This window comes from Anabas testudineus, chromosome 1, assembly GCF_900324465.2.
Source record: "Anabas testudineus chromosome 1, fAnaTes1.2, whole genome shotgun sequence".
Classification (NCBI taxonomy): domain Eukaryota; kingdom Metazoa; phylum Chordata; class Actinopteri; order Anabantiformes; family Anabantidae; genus Anabas; species Anabas testudineus.
Genome location: NC_046610.1, coordinates 13,923,180 through 13,942,825, shown reverse-complemented (window position 1 = coordinate 13,942,825; position 19,646 = coordinate 13,923,180). Strand labels below are relative to the sequence as shown.

General features: G+C 42.5%; 1 protein-coding gene across 9 annotated transcripts in view; it reads right to left on the bottom strand.

Moving 5' to 3' along the window:
* Positions 1–19,646, bottom strand: part of ptprdb (protein tyrosine phosphatase receptor type Db) — a 123,426-nt gene that overhangs the window by 21,276 nt on the left and 82,504 nt on the right. For 2 of the 9 annotated variants that reach the window (XM_026359795.1, XM_026359799.1), the window contains exons 9-24: positions 15,177–15,365; positions 10,566–10,676; positions 8,684–8,953; positions 8,132–8,241; positions 7,425–7,622; positions 7,208–7,333; positions 6,948–7,095; positions 6,636–6,781; positions 6,302–6,446; positions 5,081–5,383; positions 3,730–3,923; positions 3,331–3,357; positions 2,482–2,599; positions 1,587–2,174; positions 1,051–1,145; positions 532–788 (exon numbers count right to left, since the gene is read on the bottom strand). In XM_026359795.1, the coding sequence (XP_026215580.1) occupies positions 532–788; positions 1,051–1,145; positions 1,587–2,174; positions 2,482–2,599; positions 3,331–3,357; positions 3,730–3,923; positions 5,081–5,383; positions 6,302–6,446; positions 6,636–6,781; positions 6,948–7,095; positions 7,208–7,333; positions 7,425–7,622; positions 8,132–8,241; positions 8,684–8,953; positions 10,566–10,676; positions 15,177–15,365 (3,025 nt within the window). Of the gene's footprint in view, positions 1–531; positions 789–1,050; positions 1,146–1,586; positions 2,175–2,481; positions 2,600–3,330; positions 3,358–3,729; positions 3,924–5,080; positions 5,384–6,301; positions 6,447–6,635; positions 6,782–6,947; positions 7,096–7,207; positions 7,334–7,424; positions 7,623–8,131; positions 8,242–8,683; positions 8,954–9,486; positions 9,499–10,565; positions 10,677–12,349; positions 12,368–14,000; positions 14,010–15,176; positions 15,366–19,646 lie in introns of all 9 variants that reach the window. The other 7 variants (XM_026359796.1, XM_026359798.1, XM_026359793.1 and 4 more) reach the window with 6 other exon arrangements.

The window sequence follows — 19,646 nt, the reverse complement described above, 5'->3', positions numbered from 1 at the left end:
TTATCACATTTTGAAAAATGCCTAAAGAGTGATTTCAACATCCATCTTATTTTTTTTTATTATCTTGGACCAGGTGACGTAAACTGGGAAAGACACTAAAGATGGAGCAAAACACTGCTTCAAGCTCCAAAACACTTCCGAGGTGACAAAGACAAACTGCAGGAAAATGGCTGTAATAAAATGAGCAAATGGTGGCAGTCATTCTTCTAGGATGAATAAGAAGAACCGCTTCCACTTGGTATCTACTGCATATTTGTTCTTAGTTATAAACGAAGATGAGATTATCAGCTTTGTCCTCCCATTTGTCCTGTTGTGGGAGTTCTCAGACTTTGATGCCAACTCCCTCCTGGCAGACCAATAAATAAAGACCAGCATCACAAGAAAGGTGAGATTATCTCACAGGGTCTATAGAAGAATTCATCTGACAACAATGCAAATTCTGTACAGTTACCAAAACACAAACCTATTCATTAAATTAAACCAGCAGTTTACCATTCTCACTAACATCGTTCGTATGTCTTCCATCTCTACCTGACTTTAGCTGTGGTCTGCACAGTCGGTAGCTGCACTGTCACCATGCCATCTGCATTGGTCTTTCCCACCACCATAGGTTTGGTCTTCAGGATGTCTGGCGCTGTGGTGGCAGTGACGCGGTGTTGCAGACCCCCAGCGCTGTTTGCCCGATTGGTGAGCAGGAAGGAGTACTGAGTGTCCGGCTCCAAGCCACTGATCAGCTTCTGGGTGTGCTTCCCATCCACTTCAACGGACTGGCCCTTTCCGTACAGGATCTGGACATAGGATGGGTAAGACCATTTAAAAGTTACATTAAAAAAACACGCAGTACAGCACTTTATAGAGCAGTGTTGGTCACATACAGGTTTAACATGAGTGGCAAGGCCCTACATTCAGTTGACTTGGAGGACTGTTGCATTTTGTAGGAGCCAAATGGTCTATAGCTAACTCCAATGCCGTCAAAACTGAAAACCAACAACGAACAAACTCTCCTGTCACTATTTGGGTCCAGCTGTAGTAACATGTGAATCTACTTACAGTGAAAGGCTGGGCAGGGTTCTTGTCTCGGATCTCCCATGAGAGTAGAATGGAGTTTTTCATGGCAGCTTTAACTCTAAAGTTGGTGGCAAAAACTACAAAACCAAAGAAGATAAAACAAAGAAACAAAAGACATGAATATTATTATTATTATAAACTATAATTATTATTGCACAGTCTCACTTAATGTCTCTGTTAAACCAAACACAACGATCTTACCTGTGCACCATTCTCTAGAACCAGTCTAGTCTCAAGCTAACTACCTGCTCTTTTCAGCGCACAGGGAGTGTGACTGGACAGGGACACTTTCTCAAGACTCAAGACTCTTACCTTGATTTGGGAAAAGGACGATGGGTCTAAGACTACAGTGACAAGACAACGAAAAAGGACACTTAGGACGCTGCCGCCAGACGCTGTGTGTCTGAGTGTGTGTGTGTGTGTGGAACTTGATGTGCACAATATATACACAGTTAGGAAGTGCGACTTGCATCCTGAGTAATGAAGATGGGTTGTTAGAAAGCGAGTGCGAGTCCTACCTTGGTCTAGCCGTTGCGTCCTAAACTGGGCACTGGGGCTGTACGGCCCAGCACCAACAGCAGTGAATGCGGACACCCTGACATCATACACAGTATCTGCGCTCAGACCCTCCAACAAAACACTTAACCCTGGAGCGGGCACCACAACTTCTGAGGCATTCCCTCGACTGTTTATATCCTTATACAGCACTGAGTACTTGGTAATTTTTCCATTTTGCTCAATTAGAGGGACTGATTTCCATTCCAGCTGGAGGGAGGTGGCAGACGCCTCCTCGCAGATGATATTTTCTGGAAATCCACTTGGAGCGTCTTCTGGAGTAGACACCTCCTTTACTGCCTCCTCTCCATAGCCCATTTTGTTACGGGCAGAGATTCTGAACACATAGTTGGCTCCCTTGTGGATATCGTGGGCAGTGTAGCGGTTCTCCTTGGTGGGGAACTCAACCACTGTGTAAGGTAGAACGTCAATGCGGCCAAAGGTGAGGCGATACCCTAAGAGCGGGGTGGGTGGGTTTGGTGGTGGGTACCACTGAAGCAGAGCAGTACCTGAATCAGTGGCACTTACCACTAGTTTAGGCTTCTCAGGCACTAGAGAGAGAGAGAGAAAAAAAAACAAGGAGAGCAGGAGATAGAGCATCATGAAACGGTAATTAGAAGATAATGGCAAAGCACATTATTCAAAACCTCAAGCAAAATAGCTAAATATGATTAATATAGCATCAAATGACTGGCTTCTTACTGGTATAGTGAGGTGTGACACAGTGAAACATTAACCAATCCAATGATTTCATGTCATCTAATAATCATTAGTGATAGTCTCGAGGATCATTACTAGCTACTGTATGTGTAGCTCTGTCTTTGTGTATGCTGCTGTAGTGTGTGTAGACACACTTACGTGGCAGGGCAGTGCAGACTGTGACAGGTTTGCTGCGAGCACCATCCCCTTTGGCAGTGTAAGCCCCCACTGATACAGAGTAGGAGGTGTCTGCCTTCAGGTCTCCGAGAACCACCTCCTGCAGCAACAACAAAAAAGCACGGTCAGCTGCAAAAGGCAGCTACTTTTGTGTTCCCTCAGGACTGCAATTTAATAAAAAAAAAGTCTAGGTCAAACTGGTCAACACCAGTACAAAAGCTGACTTAAGGTGCAATTGTGTGTTGTTTTCTGACTATGTACCAGTACACACTGCTATTCGGGACGTTTCTTGGGTTACTTTTGGAAGTTGTTTGTCTTTCTTTCATTGCTCACTTGCTGCTGCTGCTTTTGGGAAATATACCAGGAATTTGGTTTTCGTGATCACTTAACCGCAACTCAGAATTCAATATGTGTATATCAAATGATCTGACGATGAGTACAAAGTGTGGTTCATTCTCTACACAAAATTTCATTTAACTACACAATCATTCAGAACTCGTTTACATTTATCTCCATCTTAACACTAAACACAATTCTTCCTTCATTTCTGACTGCGTGGAATGCTAAATATAATAATCACCATGTTTTGGCAATATCTACAAATCACTCCTATCATCAGTCATCTTTGTATTTTTCTACGCTACTTTATTAAAAATCCTGGAGAACACACGATGCAGAAATGAAAAACTAATTTTTTGGCTTTTGGGTTTTAAGCTGTTGTTCTTGTCCTAGGAGATTTTAAATCTACAATCTCATAAAAATGACTCATCTACTTCTCATGCTTTGTTATCATTATTATTTAATAATAGGTTTAAAGAAAGCTCTACTCACATATTCAGCTGAGTCATCATGTGCCCACTGAACGATGGAACAGTAAAGATAGGTGAGAAAAGGAGAGAAATATACAATTATTGATTTCGGGGATCAAATCTAAATATTACAACTCACAACTAACAATCTTAAGAAGGGTACATTTTGCATCTTATTTATTTTTTTATGTATATACTATTAGCTGTGATGGATTGCTGAAATACAACTGTATAGAGGCAAAATATTTATCTAAAGGAATAACCAGATGGCTACTTGATGGCATATTGAACATACTGATATACAGTGTGTGTGGTGGACTTATAATTTCTTTGAGGCTTTACAAATAAACTATATTTTAATACACATATTAAATATTGCAGAGTAATAAAGCTAAAGTTAAACTGGACATGCCAGTGGTACCTGTGAGTCCTCTATGAGGATGTCCTTGATGAAGGGCTGTCCCTGAGGTTCCCCGTAGTTCATTCTCACATAGTGGACTTGGTACCCTCTGATCTGACCGTGCTGCCGCTCGGGCGCTGGTGCTCGCCATTTCACCCTAATGGCCGAGGCGTTCACAGTCTCGGCCTCCACCCCTCGCGGAGGACCACTTGGAACTAAAAATGCATTTTGGGATAGAGGTCAAGGGTCACAGATGATGGGCACTCAAACCTCTCAAGGTCTTTATTTTAAAAAAGTATCTTTGTATAATCAAAAATAGATTTGGTTTTAGGAGCAGGTAAAAATACTCAAAAGTTGAAAAAATATGTCAAAATACAACAACCCAAAAAGTCTAAAGCTCTGATGTCTGGGAAAAAGTCAAAATAGTAAAAAATGAGAGTGCTTGAGGAAAAAACATGGAGGAAAAAAGCAGTGGAGGATAAGAAGCAAATGTAGAGAAAGATAAGAATGGCAGATAGATAGAAAAGGATTTGTTGCCAGGGGCAGATAAACAGCGGCAGGCAGTCAAAGAGAAAATACTGTTATCAAGAAAAACCTCTCTTATGCTGCCAAGAACTACACTTCTCCCAAAAAGGAAAAAATACTGAAAGAAAAAACCTCCAGCCACCTCTTGTTATCTGACTGACCCACACATAAGCACTCGGAAGAAAGTGGGAAAATGTCTCAGTGGAGAGATTGAACGAATGTGATATTAAGCACGAATATCAAAAAAATCTGGAAAATATTTGAAATTGTTGTAGGCACAATCACAAACATTGATTAAAGTTAGCTAAAAGATATTCAAATAGCTGTCATGGATTTAGAGAGGAGTTGGAAGGGCAGATGGTCAGTAAGAACAGCCAAGGTGAGGAAAGTCCAAGGTACAGTTAAAGCCATAGGGTTTGTTTTGGTATCGGGGGCGGGAAATTCCCATCAACCCTTTTCCCAAAAATGAGGGGATTTTTACAAGAGAAGGGCAGGTGTGGAAAAATTAAAATGTCAGCTGGTGAAAAAGGGGTTGTTGTCGACAAGAGAAAACAGTGGGGAGGGTAGAAGCAGGAGAACATTTCTGGATTTTGAAGGTTTCTTGTGGTTGTGTAGGAATAAAGGGGAGGTTTTCAACTAGAGGGTAGTTTTAGTCGCTCTTAAATGCATCATCCATTTAGAGTGCAGCTCCAGGATAGATATAAACGCCTTTACTGGTCAGTGGAAGAAGCTTGCTGTTAGTTGAGGGTGCTTGGAGCTTATTAGGGCTGTATTAGTGGGTGGCAGCTAGGCATGGTTAGTGAGGCGGACGACTGTAATACAGGCACAGGGTTTGATTGGAACATACCATCTTCCTCAGTGCGGATAAGCAGCTGCAAACTTTCTGGTCCGTCCCCAGCTTCCGTCTGTGCCCGTATCGTTATGCCATACTCAGTCCATTTCTCCAGGTTTTCCAGGAGATATGGAGAACTCTCCGGAGGAATGCCATCAATTCTTTTAGACGTTTTGTTGCCCTCAGTATTGGAGTACTGGATGGAGTATCCCGTAATGATGCCATTCTGAAACTCCAGAGGAGGTGGAGTCCAACTTACCAGGATGCTGGTAGAACTGGGACTGGTGCATGTGATGTCCTGGGGTGGTGCTGAAGGAACTGATTGGCCAGTTTTGAGGTAGCACAGTAGGGTTTGTACGGGTAAATGATAAGTGGTTTGTGTGCAATTTGTTATCGGTGGGTGAAGAGGCAAGGATGTGAGGTTTGCCGTGGAGGAATGGGGATGAAATTGAGCAGATGAGAGACAGAGAACAAAAGACAAAGAAACATAAAATGTAAACAAAACACTGGAGAACAGAAGCTCTTGCGAAAAATGACCCTGTGACTAGAGAGCAAGATGGCTGATCAAAGATACTGAATGATGGGTGTCAACTTCTGTGTTGGTAGAAATGTTTGATTAATGAAAACGAGTGAATGATTTAAAAGAGATGCAACACAAAAACACTGACTAGAGCTTTAACACACAGACATACCTGCCCATAACTTACTTGTCCTTACAGCCTATTCAAGCCTCTGTGCTTGATCCATGATGGAGTTTCATCATCTCTATCTACAAACTTCTGGCTTCTTACCTTGATTTAGTGAATCTCTTACAGACCTCAGGTTGATAGCCAGCAAATTCAGTATTGCTATCAGTCGCTTAGTCACTCAGTTACTGCTCTATTTGCTGAATCCATTAATGGAGATCAGTCAATTACAAATGTAGTTTCTTCTATATTATTATTCTATATTTGTTGGGTGATCAAATCTGAGGTCAGTTTAGGTCTGGATTCGTGATAGTCCCTTTGTGACAATGCAAAAAAGCAACAATGCAACTGCCGAATGCTTTGCCAAATACATTTTGTAACACAGTTGTGTGTTACAGTATGATGGTCAAATCTTGATTCGGATACGTTTGTGTTTGTGTTTTTATGTGAGATCACTTTTTTTTTTTTTTACATTGTCCAAACTGGAACCTGTTTCTCTCTCGTTCAAACACACACAGTCACACACGGCAGTGTGTGTGTTTCCACCTACGTGTCTGTGGTGTGTCAATGGACACTTCGTTGGTGTATGCCCCTATTCCATGCTTGCTCCTGGCAGCCAGCTGGAAGGTGTAGGTGGAGAAAGGCTTCAAGTTCTTCAACAGATAAGAGGTGCTAGGCTCAAAGCTCACTTTTTTCTGAAGGGAGATGAAAAGAATTACATTTTAAAATTTAGATTAATTGTAAGGCAGACATGACCGTCAGTCCATCCATCCATCCATTTATATATCTGTGATTTCATCTGTTCTCATCCTGCCAACCACCCAGTAATTTATTATCTTAACAGCTAATCTCATCTACCTATCCATCAGTCTCTTGCTCCTTACCTCCTCTGTGTCATCAGCTCGTCGGTAGACCAGTTCGTATCCTGTGATTTGGTTGTCAGGGCCACCCTGGGGTGGGGCCACCCAGGTCAACAGGATACTTGTCTCAGACTTGGCTTCTCCCTTAAATTCTGAAGGCTGGGATGGAACTATAGAGTCGCAGAAAACCATGATTAGTCAAAGAAAACCCATTTGTATTTCTTTTCTTTTACTCTTGGAATTGCCATTTGGTTGATGGTTGTAATGTTTCCTGTAGTCCAATACATGCGCACACTGCGCAAACCTGACATACTTCCCCTGCTACCCTTATCTCACCTCCAGTTTTAGCTATAATCTGCAGGTCCTGGGAGAGGGGTCCATCTCCTACAGAGGTGAAGGCCAACACTCTGATGTAATAGGTCTTGTTAGGAGTCAAACCCTGGATGGTGATGAAATTAGCGCTGCGCACCATCTGCTTCTCCCACTGCACAACACAGACACAGAATACAATGTGTGAATGTAAACAGACACACATGTCTTGGGCACATGCAGACAAATGGTTCATAAAAAGAAACAATGCACACACAGGTACACACCTGGTTGACTGGCAGCGTGTTGTCCGAGGTGTAGTACACTCTGTAGCCGACCACCTGTCCGTTAGGTTCCTCTGGTTCGTCCCAGTGGATTATTGCTGTGGTTGTGCTCAGCATGCGACCCCTGACCTGCAAGGCAAACAGGAAGAACTTGCACTGAAAAGATAACTTTAACCCCAAACAGAATCAAAACTGCATCAAGTGAAAACAACATGCACACCTGTCGTGGCGGGGATGAGGGAGCCTGCTCAGCTGTGCGAGCCTCCACCACATCGCTGGAGGGGCCTTGGCCAATGGTGTTAACGGCTGCCACCCTAAAGTCATAATGGGAGTAAGGGCTCAGGCCACCCACACTGTAACGCGTTGTGGCGATGCCATCAATCTCTTTATAGGGGTCCTCTGAACCTTTAGCCCGGTGCTAGAGAGGAGGAAGGAAGAGCAAATACGCTGAATTAAAGCCAGCTCCGTAGAGAGGATGTGCTATGTATTTCTCTATGCGTGTAGATTATACACACCAACACCACAATCTGGTTTATGTAATATTTATGCTACAACATAAAGATACGAGATAGCACATGTTTAAAGTAGGTGTCCTGGTTTTAGTGAAAGGAGTACTCCATCACTGCTGTTCAAACAGGTCAAGTTTCATTCTCACGTTTCAATTCATTACTTCTTGAGGGAAGAAAGTACTCAAAAGACACAAGATCTCGTTTGAGCAGTTTGGGTGATTTTATTACTATGGGGAGACACAAGAGGCTCTTTTCATTTACTGACCTCCTCAGTAATTTAGTTTATCTTCATGTAAAGTCCTGTGCAGCTTCAGGCATCTTAACTTTCTCTGAAACCTGTGTGCACGTGCTGCAATGCTCGTGTGGTAGTGTGCAGGTAGGTGCAACCCGTGTATGCATTTGTGTGTCTGTCACACACCTGTATGATATAGTAGGACACAGGTTCTGGGTTTCCAGAATCCCAGGTAAGAGTAATGCTTGTTGCTGTTCTCTCCGTCACCACAGGGGTGCCTGGAGCCTTTGGTAGAGCTGAGAGAGATAATGAGAGAGAATGAGTTTTAGAATAAAAATATGATTTTGGAACTTTTGGAAAGTTGTAAACTAAATTAAATGGGGCAATCGGCACAGTATCAGAATGATACTGTGGAACTAATCTCTACACAACAATTACATATCTTGGAAAACAATAATGAACTAAATTGGCTATGCCATAGGACCCAAAACGCAAGGAAGTCCTGAGTCAGCAAGTTTAAAACACTCTATAATAACTATGCATATTGATAAAATAAATACAGATAAACATGGTTGACTTTTCTCTGTTTAATTCTACAATATAGTGAAGAACAATTTCTCCTACACATCAAGTGCGTGTGCATCTCAGACAGAAGCCACTGTGGTCTGATCTATTAAATTAAATAACCAACATCTCACTCGAGGCAAAGTCAACTCATGTACATGCTGACGAACTGACCTTTCACGATAATCTGTGCGACCGCCTCAATTACACCAAGTGTCGACATGGCGACACAAGTGTAATTGTTAGACTGTCGCACGTCTGTCAGTTCAAGGACGTTGCGGCCGATGGGCATGTCATCCTCTGGTGTCAGGTCTTCTGCTCCCAACATCCACTTCACATAAGGCATGGGTGAGCCCACTGCCACACAGGTGATGTTGACATTTCCCCCCGGCATGATCTCGCTGTCTGCTGGGGGGATGGAAAAGCGAGGGGGGACACGACGCACTGGACAAGATAGCAATGAAAGAAGAGGGAAGGCAGAGGAAGATAGATGATTAAAAATTCATAATAGTGTTGTTTAGTAAAGTGCAGTGGGCAGCAATCATAGGTTATACACTGTAGGGTTATTTTTTTGTTGTGCAATGTGTTCTCAGATTAAGTTTTCTAGCATTCAAATGAAACAGCAAGCATTCACACAATCTGATACATCATCATAGGGTGCATGTGATATCACAATGTTTTATTCATGGTGTTTTTAGGTGTGCTCCATTAAATATTTAATGAACTGAAACACAAAAGACTCTCACGACAAACTCACAACAAACACACAAGCACTGACAGGGGAAAAAAAGAGGAAAGATGAACACAGGGTACAGTGTGTCTCAAAGGAGTAAACTGTACAGGTACGTTTAAACCTTCAGTACCGCACATAAAAACAGACGAGACACACAAACGCAAATGGCAGTTTAATGGAAGAAAAAGTAAATACTCGGGAGGGACTCAAAAAAAAAAAGCCACACGGTTGTTACTGTACCAACCTTCTCGCAGCTCTGCAGAGGGAGGTAGGACAGAGTACGGCAGTAGAGTAGGAGGAGGTGGAGGACGAGAGAAAAGAGAGGAAATATCAGAGAAGAGACAGGAGACACGGAGAAAAAACAAGTTAGACAAAGGAGCACGGCATGATGGCAACAGACAGAGGGATAGCCAAAGAGCGTAAGGAAAGAAAGAAAGAACTGAGCAGAAGTGGAAAAAACAGAAGCCATAAATGGCCAGTGTGTTGGTGAAAGCCTTCCTGTTTAAGGAAGCCTCCACTGCTGACTGTCTCTGTAGACCTCCTGTCAAACACTCACTGAGCAGCACCGCAAGATTCCACCGGCCCTGCAAGCACTGTTATATGCACATGACTGACTCTGTGCTGTTAGTGTGTGTGTGCGTGTGTGTGTGTGTGTGTGTGTGCATGTGGGCCCATGTATACATATATACATGAACACACATGCACATATATATTTTGTGTATGACACAGACGTGGGAATGATTCTGTGTGTGTACGTCCAGTCGTGTGTCTGCTTGTTCCATATCCCTAGGAGCAATGTTGCAGTCAGATAAGCATGCTACACTGTTTAAAGTTTTTTTTTTCCAGTTTTGGGGGTGGGGGGGCAGAAAACAGAGCAAAAGGCCCCGGGAATAAAAATGTCTCCAAGACTCAAACATTTGGTGGGTATATGTGTGTACCCCTGCTAAAGGAGACAGTGCCTGAGGAAGTAAGGTGCCTGTCAGATTTGGGGGAGAAACACAAGTGTTAACCAGACAATGATTTGTTTTCTCTAAAGGTCTAAAGGCTAAGGAGGGAGGGCAGAGAGATTAATAGCCCGAGTGAAGCTTTCAGCTGAGTCTAAACTTGATGCTCTCCTTTCAAAGTCATTCTGTTTTCTGACTCTACAGCTAAATACAGCAGGTTTGACAATATAATATCATATAAACATGTGAAAAAGCACAGTAATTCAATATGTCCATGTCAAAAAGTTCTATATCTTCTTTGAAAAGATGTTCAAAAGCGCACTCCCATTAACCACGTGATCTCTACCTCTAATGGCTTTTTTAAAAATCCCCATCTTACCTCTGACGTAGAGGTTAGCTGGGGTGGAATATCGTGTCCCATCGCTGTTGGTGGCAACACACTCATACTTCCCCTGGTCTGACTCCTCACTCATCTCTATCTGCAGGGCACCTGGGTGAATGAAGGGATGAAGAGGAAGTATAGATAGAGAGAGAGGAGAGTCACATAGATAAATAGAGAGGAAGAAGACCAATAGAAATCAGATAATTGGTTAAACTCCACAAGTACATTCACATATAAATGGTAAAAAACTGCAGAAGGGGTAAATGAATTTGAGGGAGTTTTCAGCAAAAAAACAAGCTGAACTCTGTATGAAGGACACAGGGCTAAAAAGGGAGCCGGATCTATAGGCACACATAAACAAGTTTCTACCACTGTCAGCAAGAATCTGCCCAAAACAAGGGTCAGCTTCCTGATTTGGAAACAGGAAGAAAACAAAAACAAACAATGAAAGAAAAGCACTGACATAAAGCCTACAAAAAACAGAGAATGTAGTTTCCATGCAAGGCAGAAACAAATAAACCAAGCAGCCAGAATGTGGAGAAATCCAGTCACAAATACATTATTTGGAAAATTCTTTGCTGAAAATTGAGATGAAGTTACAGGGAGTAAATCAGGTTTCAGTTCTCAAGGATAAAATTTGACCATGGTGTTAAGATATCCCCAACCCTTTCGGATCCACCAATGGGATCAGGAGTGTGATGTCATTTAAAACACACCCAACAAGGAGGTAAAGAGATCAACTGACCTCCATCAAGGCCAACAGATTGAAAAAAAAAAAAAAGAACGACATACGCAAAGCCTTGGGAAGGGACCGATGCTTTCTCGCTCCCTGAAAATAGAAAAACTGTCAAAAAGGTCAACCAGAGGTTCTTTTAAAGATGGTGTGGTAAGGCAAAAAAGCGCCCATAAAAACTTTATCAAAAAAGTGGTTGTTTGGGGCTTTTTATCGGTAATGAGAGAGAAAACAGGACGTAATGGTAAAAAAACTACGGAGAAATGTGTGTGTGAGTCTGTGCATGTTTGCGTGTTTATGCGCGTGTGAGCACACTAATGTCTGCAAGTGTGTCTGAGTCTTCGCCATCTGGACTTTTCAGGTTGAGCGAATAACAGCTGGGAGGGAAAACAAAACTGGGACGTTTGATTGGGCAAATATAGACAAGGTAGAAGAAGAGGCCGGGTCAAGCTAAGGTCAAGACCCCGTAAAAAAAAAAAAAAAAAAAAAAAAATTAAGAAAATTAAGGAAAATCAGATCATAAAAAAAATTAAAAAGCAAACAAACAGAGGTAAAAGTGGTATTATGTTTTATCACCTCAAACGGAGCAACAAAGAGTCATAAACACAGCATGCTTTAGACTGAATACAAAAAAAATGTGTGGGATGTTAAACTGATGGATAGAAAAATAAAACGAGATCACAATATGGTGAAGAAGAAAGCAATGGATTTCTGTGTTAAAGAGTGAACACTGAGGCTGAGATGGAAAAAATGAAAGAGATGAGGAGAGAATGGAAGACGAGAAGAGGGGAGGTGATTAAAAGTCAGAGTATTATGAATTGCTGCTCAATTCCAATTCCCCCTGTTGCACCTACCGCAGATCTGCGCCTTCTGGATGAGTATTACCAATATGGCAGAGTCCTGACTCATATGGACCCAAAACCCATATTGGTTAACCCATGCAGAGCTGCATTTGTTTTGTTTTTTTCAGATCTGTGAGACAAGTAGGAACGAAGGGTTGAAAAGGAATCAGGCCACTGTGTCATGTTGGTCCTCCCAGCAGTCTTACCTCGTATGGGCGTGCCACCTGAGTGGGCAATGAATGCACGAGATTAGAGAAGGAGAAGAAGAAGAAAATGTTAGTACCACAGCAGGGGAAGGGGATAAAGGAGAGAGGGACTTTGGGGTAGGGATGTGGGGGTGGGGGTGGGCTAGGGGGGGGGAATCAAATTAGGGAGAAAGACTCAAAATATAGAACCTTAGAAAAAGAGAGGAGTAAGAGGCATAAAAGAAAAAAGACAGATTAAATAAAGACAGAATAAGTCTGAGAGGAGAGAGATACTAGATAGACAGAGAGATAGACAGTGACAGAGTTATAAGGAGGAGGGTTATAGATTTGATTTGATTGACTTGCAGCGGGGGCAGATGTGGCTGTAGGAGTAAGGTAGTGTCTGCACTGCACTCAGCTGGTTGGACAGGCAATCTAAGCAGAATTAACTGGCCTATGTCTTAACCTGCTAGTCCTACTAGTAGGATGGTATACTGTGTAGTACTAGTGTGAATGTGCCTAAAGGAAAAATCCACCCTCCAGCACTTTAACACTTTCAAAGAAAAAAACAAAACAAAACCCTGCATTATCCCTATTTGTATCTGTATTGATTTTATGTTGTGTGTGTGTTGTACTAGTTTTTTCTCTAAATCTGCAAGATAACTGGCAAAAGGTTGACAATGTGACATCAACTCAAAATCTTTCCATTACGGTCACAACTAAGTCTGACAGCAGACGAAACTTCTACATCGAACACAGCGGTAAATGTCAAGCTGGTATCTTAGCTGCTAAAGACCTAAAACTAAGCAAAAGTGTGTTTGTGCACTCGATACCTTGAATGGACTATCAACCATGTGTGAAAGGTCCAATACAGAAGAGGACACGCACACTAAACTCTTTCTAACAGAAGAAGTGTTGAGCTGCAACACAACAACGACTGAAGAAATGCAAAATTAAGAGTACTGAAGAGTGGATTGTTTTTTTATTAATATATCTAATATATTACAGTGACAGCCAGACCACAACTTCTACACTGTAGTGACCAGGTTTAATATATATTGTACATACACTACTCTGTCAATGTCGAGAAGTCTGAAACCTGGTAGCCAATTGATTTTCTTACAGTGGCTCCACCAGAGGCCTACCTAACAGCCATCTAGAGTTGATGGCTTATTGACTGGTAACTCTATACAGCAGAGTGGACAGAGTAAGTGGGTGAGTAAATGACACAGTGAGTCAGTGAGTGAGGGGAAGAATAATTGATTAAGTGAGAGGAAGTGAAGAAAAGGTGAAATAAATAGGTGAGTGTGAGGAGAGAGTTATTGTAATTCTTTGGGTGCGGAGAGGCTGCAGGTGCACAGGTGAAGGTGTGGCCGCTACCTCTAGGGTGACGGAGATAGGCGCCAGGGGTTGTATATGTGTGTTGGTAGCATTTACAGTACGAAATCTATTTGTGGGTGTCTATGGAGTTTACTGTGTGTGTGTGTGTGTGTGTGTATGTTTCATATTATCTCTGGGTGTGACTGTTAGTAAAATGCATGCCATGCATTTTAATAACACGCCAACATTTGTAAAGGTGAGCAGCAGCAGCAGCAGAAGTAGCAACATTAGTGAACAGTAAATATAGAGAAGTGGACAGTGAGGGTGTGGGCCTCGGAACAGAAGCACTTACCAAAGGACTCTGTGGTTAAAAGATACAAAGAGAAAAGAAACAGCATAGACACGGCATTACAATGGGACCAGTGGTTACACAGACGAGTTGACTTAGCAGAAAACACCTTGAAAAAGCAGTGGAACTCCAAGAAAAAAATGTCATGAATATTGATTATCTACACAGAATTAATTATCACCCTAGAAGAAGAAAGGTAAACATGTTTGACACTTTAAGTTGTAGCAGTTTTGTAAAGCCTTCTAATTGTCTTCACTTCATTTCTTTTGGTTAAAATGCACATCAAAGAGACAGTCTGAGCAGGGCAGTAGGGGTTGAGCCAGAGAATTAAAAAACAGGGACAGAAGCAGAAAAGGTTTGTTATCCACAAAGAAGCCAGAGAGTCGGGTGTCCAATCACAAGAAAAGGGTTTTTTGGGTGGAGAGCTGGTCCCTGGAAGCAGAAGGAGGGCTGAGGAGGGAGGGGAGCTTCGATTTGACTAGTTGTGGTTTTACACACTACTGTGGCTATAGAGGAACTGATGGATGGACCGAGTGATTTGAATTTATTCTCTGTGTGTTTACAAGTAAGGTGGATATATTGTCTGTGCGTCAATTTCACACCCACACGAGACTTTCAAAGGAATAAGGGAAAACAAAATGTTATTTGTTTGTTTAGTCACAGCAGTGAGCTATCATAAGGAGGCCACTCCCTCAGTACATACCACCATCACCTGGGTTTACCTCACACATTCTGCTGGTAAAGAAATGAGTTCAGATATGTGATGCAACCTGAAGTGTGTTGCAAATGTTTGAAATAGTTTTCACTGAGAGCAAGAAGTGAATCATTTGTGATGGTGATTTGCACAGGAAGAAAGTAGAGAAAAGATGGGAGTTCGCTTTAAAAGGCCTTGAAGAGTTTAGAAGGGTTGGCAACCATACACAGTCAACTCATACTGCAGCAGCAGAGACGGGCAGCTGAGAAACACAGCCAGTAACCACGGCACGAGGAGAGTGGAACAGCAACAGGACAAGGGGTGAACGAGGACAAAAATAACAGAGGCTTTGGAGGGACAGAGATTTCCAAAATTAGTTGGAGGGGTTGGGAGGGCTGGATATTGAGGAAATGATAAAAGCAAAGTAGCAGGGAAAATAAAACCGAAGGGAAGGGAGAGATTGGGAGGATAAAGGCATTGGTTACCTGAGCGGAGCTGCTTGATTCGTCCGTTGTTATTGGACGTGTTGACTGGCAGAAAATCCTTGAACCAGGTAATTTCTGGGTCAGGGTTTCCACTAGCAGCACAGAGCATTGTGGCAGTCCGAGAACGTTCCACCACTTTCAGCTGGGGACCCATGTCAATGGTGGGGAACCCCGAGGGCAACTGGTCCTCTGGAAAGATCAAATTAAGTCAACACAGAGCCATAAAAGTCTTGTACAGGCAAATGTCTTACCAGCAGCTAAAATACACAAAACATTTGATATAATGACTACAACCAATTCTTAATATTCATTTTACAGTTTATCCACTTTTCACATTCTTCCTGTAATCAGTGGTGTCAGGCCATTTTGCACCAACCTGCAGCAGGAAGACTGTCTTCAGAAGAGAGATAACATGTTGCTTATACTTGAGGAGTCCGTTTAAGCTCTGAACTGACACCACACAGGTTTTGAACTTGAGGTTACAGTCTACATACAGCGAGTCTACAGTGAAGACTGTTTTAAGAGAAACTGACCAGTCAAATACAATACTCAAATTTAGATTCAAACCAGAGTCAAAACATGTTTTGCATCAGCCTTGAGCCTGGAGGCATAACTTTTGAAGAATCCTATAGTGAGGTCAAATGGAATAACTAACATTTGACTGCATCTGACAAACTACTTCACTAAAGCTTGAGGCAACCGCTCTTCAAATAGGAATCAACTGAAAATCAAATACTCTCTATTCTGCTGGGAATCCAAAGTTACGCTTTTTGTCCAGCTCGGTCTATTGCACACAACCCTCTCTGGCAGTTCACTTCTTGCATAAAATCAAATAGGCAAGTGCAATAAAGACAGATCCAGCGGGACTCACACCCTATTGGGATGGCAAATCAAATGTGAATTCATAGACATTGAAGACATTTAAATCAAACATGAAGAGCCATTTGAGTGCGATAGATGAAATCAAAGGCAGCGAGCCAACCTCATTCAGCAGGAGTGAGAGACTGAAAAGAAGGCGAGGGACAATGCTTGAAGGAAGGCGGGGATCAAAGACTCGTGAACCCAGTCAAGCTGAAAAGATACTGTACTCACCCTCAGAATCAAATGGGTTCAGTTTTTTTTTTTTCAAAACAAATTCTTAACTTTGTTCAAGGCTGTACTTTAAAAGGTAAAATATCAGATTCATGAGTCATCCATAATAAAGTGCATAAAGATGGACGTGGATAAATAAGGCAGACAAGCAAGGCGTGTGTGTTCCTGCGTGTGTTTGCGATGTATTTGATCTAGAAGGCAGTCTATTTTAATTTTAGCCCGTTTTTTTTTTTTTTCCCACTTAGAATCCCTTGCGACTTTATCCCTCTCAACCACACAGAGCCTCATTAACGGGAAATCCTAGCACTGAACCTCGCCAAGGAGATGCTAATTCTGGTACTAGCCCATCGAACCGTAGCCGACGGGTTGCGAGACACCGGCTTCGCAAGTGTGTGTGTGTGTGTGTGTGTGGCCTTTTAACAGCTCCAGTTTCAATCAATCACAACGCCCGACAAATGGAAACATGGGCACAATAAAGCAAGGGAACAAGATGAGAAGGTGTTTGCGTGTGTGAGTGTGTCTGTGTGGGCGGCTGGTGAAGGAAAGCAAAAGTCTAAAAACAGGAGGAAGAGTGGAAGAGAAGAAAATAGAGTGAGACACAATGACAGTAAGGAAAACACAGGCAGAGCGCGAGAGAAAACACAAGAGAGGGAGAACACTGGGGAGCCATACAGCATAATAATCCTTCTCTCTGCTTTCATTATGCAAACGCTTACTTCAAAGCCAGCCCCTTGTAGGCAGAAATAATGCATTCTATTTCATCTACCTGGGGTGGGACGCTGCATTGAACACTGAGGATGCACAGTTAGAATGCTACTCCCTGACATCATGCATCTCTGTCTGCCCCTCTTCCACAACCCCTTCACATGTGCGGGAAAAAGAGAGAGCTGCAGATGTGGGCGTGTGGGTGCAGGTGTGCAGAGACTTGAAGACAATCAACACCACAGCACACAGCGCCGCTGCACAAGGTCTGGATGAAAATGCACACACACACACACACACACACACACACAAACACGTGTACAGATGCACAAACACACACGCTATACTGTGAAGACAGAACGAAAGTCTTTCTAGTTTAAAAATGGAACCGTGTGAAGAGATGTATTTGAAAGCATTTTTTGGGCTGATTGAAAGGGCAGATGGATGTTAACACATGCACATAACCAGTCAAACAGGGACAGGTGTAAGTAACACCACAGTGTATTTGGGACAAAGCTGCTCCAGTATATGTGTGTGTGTGTGTGTGTGTGTGTGTGTGTGTGTGAGAGAGAGACTGTGCTGCTGAACAGTAACGGTTACAAACCCCCTGAGGTCAGACCAGATGCGTAACCTTACACTCCGCTGAGTGAGGAGCCTTCCACACATCCCACTGTTTCATTTGGATGTGCTCCCACTTCAGTGTTTCCACTGTGAGTGATCCAGATAATTTCACAGCTCATAGAAAAGCCTGATCACACAATCATGGGAACTGCTGTGCGAACACTGCACTCTTTATATCAGACCCACAATGTAATCCACACACACACATCGCTCGCTGGGTTTGTCATCTGGAAATCTGGACGGCTCCACGTAAAATCTGGCCTTACAATCATGGGAACTAAAGCGTGACCTAGCTGCTGCATTAAGATCTCATGTCTAATCTGTGCACCTGCATACAAACCTGCTTGGTCAGTCAGGACTGACTCACAGGCCAAATTATTTTGAATGGGGAAAAAGGCCAATAAGAAAAATTACCAGTTTACCCAAACTGTCCGCTGTAACCACTGGTTCAAATGTGACTTACTGTACCATTCATATCAACACCTTCATCTTTTCCAGTCTGGACTCCAAATAAATAGTTTTAAATCATCTGCTCTTGCTGCTTCAGTTTCTTTCCCTATTCACTGCCGTGTTCACAGTGAGGAAGACTGAAATTCTCCTCTAGATGAAATTTGAGAACATATTAATTTGTTTCTGTGTTCATTCACTTTTCTATTAGGGCCTAAACACTTTGCAACAAATTCCAACAGATACACACCAAAGTTTTACTGAATCATGAATTATATATTGTCGTCCTGTACACTGGATCCTAAAGGATATAATTGCTCTGAAGTTCATTATTATTTCAGCTATTACCAATCACTACCATTTACTGGAAGCCAAGATTTCAATTAGGCTGGTTCTAATCCTCAGTAATTAAGCCGGCTGACCTTAACACTAGATCCCTCCTGTCAGCCAGTCAGTCAGCCATTCAGTCAGTCACTGGAGCTGTGTCTCTACACAGCCAGGGGAGATGGGGAGACATGACTGACAAGACCTTGTGTGTGCATGCACAAATCAGTGTGTGTCTCTGCGTGGGTGCGCAGACACACACTTTATAACTGACATTTGGACTGGCAGCCTATCAGGGGCTATTAGCTCCTCCCAGGTGGCCTCTTGTTCATCCACAACAAAATGACTCCTCAGAGAGGTAGAAAAAGGCTAATCACTACATAAAGACTGACTTCTTTAGATTAAGGTATATGTATATGTATATGTGTACTCTATGTATATGTATAGATGTGAGAGATGAGCGAATGGGAGCTTCTGTCAAAGGTGGCAGGCAAAATCAAAAAAATAGATGCAGAGATACATAAGCACATAGAGATGTGCACAAGCAAGTGAGTGTACCTCCATGCACACAGGAAGACACACTCAAACATATACAAAGACAGCCATGTGCGACACGAAACATTCTGGATGGATGGAGCGGAACAGCACAGAAGATGCAAAGAGTGGTCTGATGTGAATAATTTAGAGATTGCTGTGTAGTGGACCTAAGAGCATAAGGAGAGACAGTGGAGAGAAGAAGAGAGAGAGTGAGTGAGAGAAAAGGAGAAAAGTATATAAAAAGATAAGAGAAATGGGGGAGTGGAAGAAAGGGAAAGTAACGGGGAGTAAACTTGGAGAGACAAAAACAAAGACGAGACAAAATAAAAAAGGAAGTAGAAAAGAACTGTAGACTAGATTATTACCCCTCAGAGAGACACGAAGGAGAGAGAGAGAGAGAGAGAGATGAGATGAGATGGTAGAACAATAGGCTGCACGCCCTTTCCCCACGAGTATGTACTGTAAAGGCAGGCGATGTGATTATCCACACTCGAGCAGCTTCACTCACTAAGACACTCTTGAGCTTCAAACTACCGGTGCATAATGTTCTCCTAATGGACTCCACTAACACTAACATCACTATCTGCATTGATGGACTCCTGCTAACACTAACAGAACCATCTACCGCAGTGGACCCAGCCTCAGACTTACTCAACCTCTGTATCTACATTGAAAGAAACATTCTCAAGGCTACATAAGGCTTCTACATAAACTACATTGCAAGAAAATCTCCAATCTTCAAACATT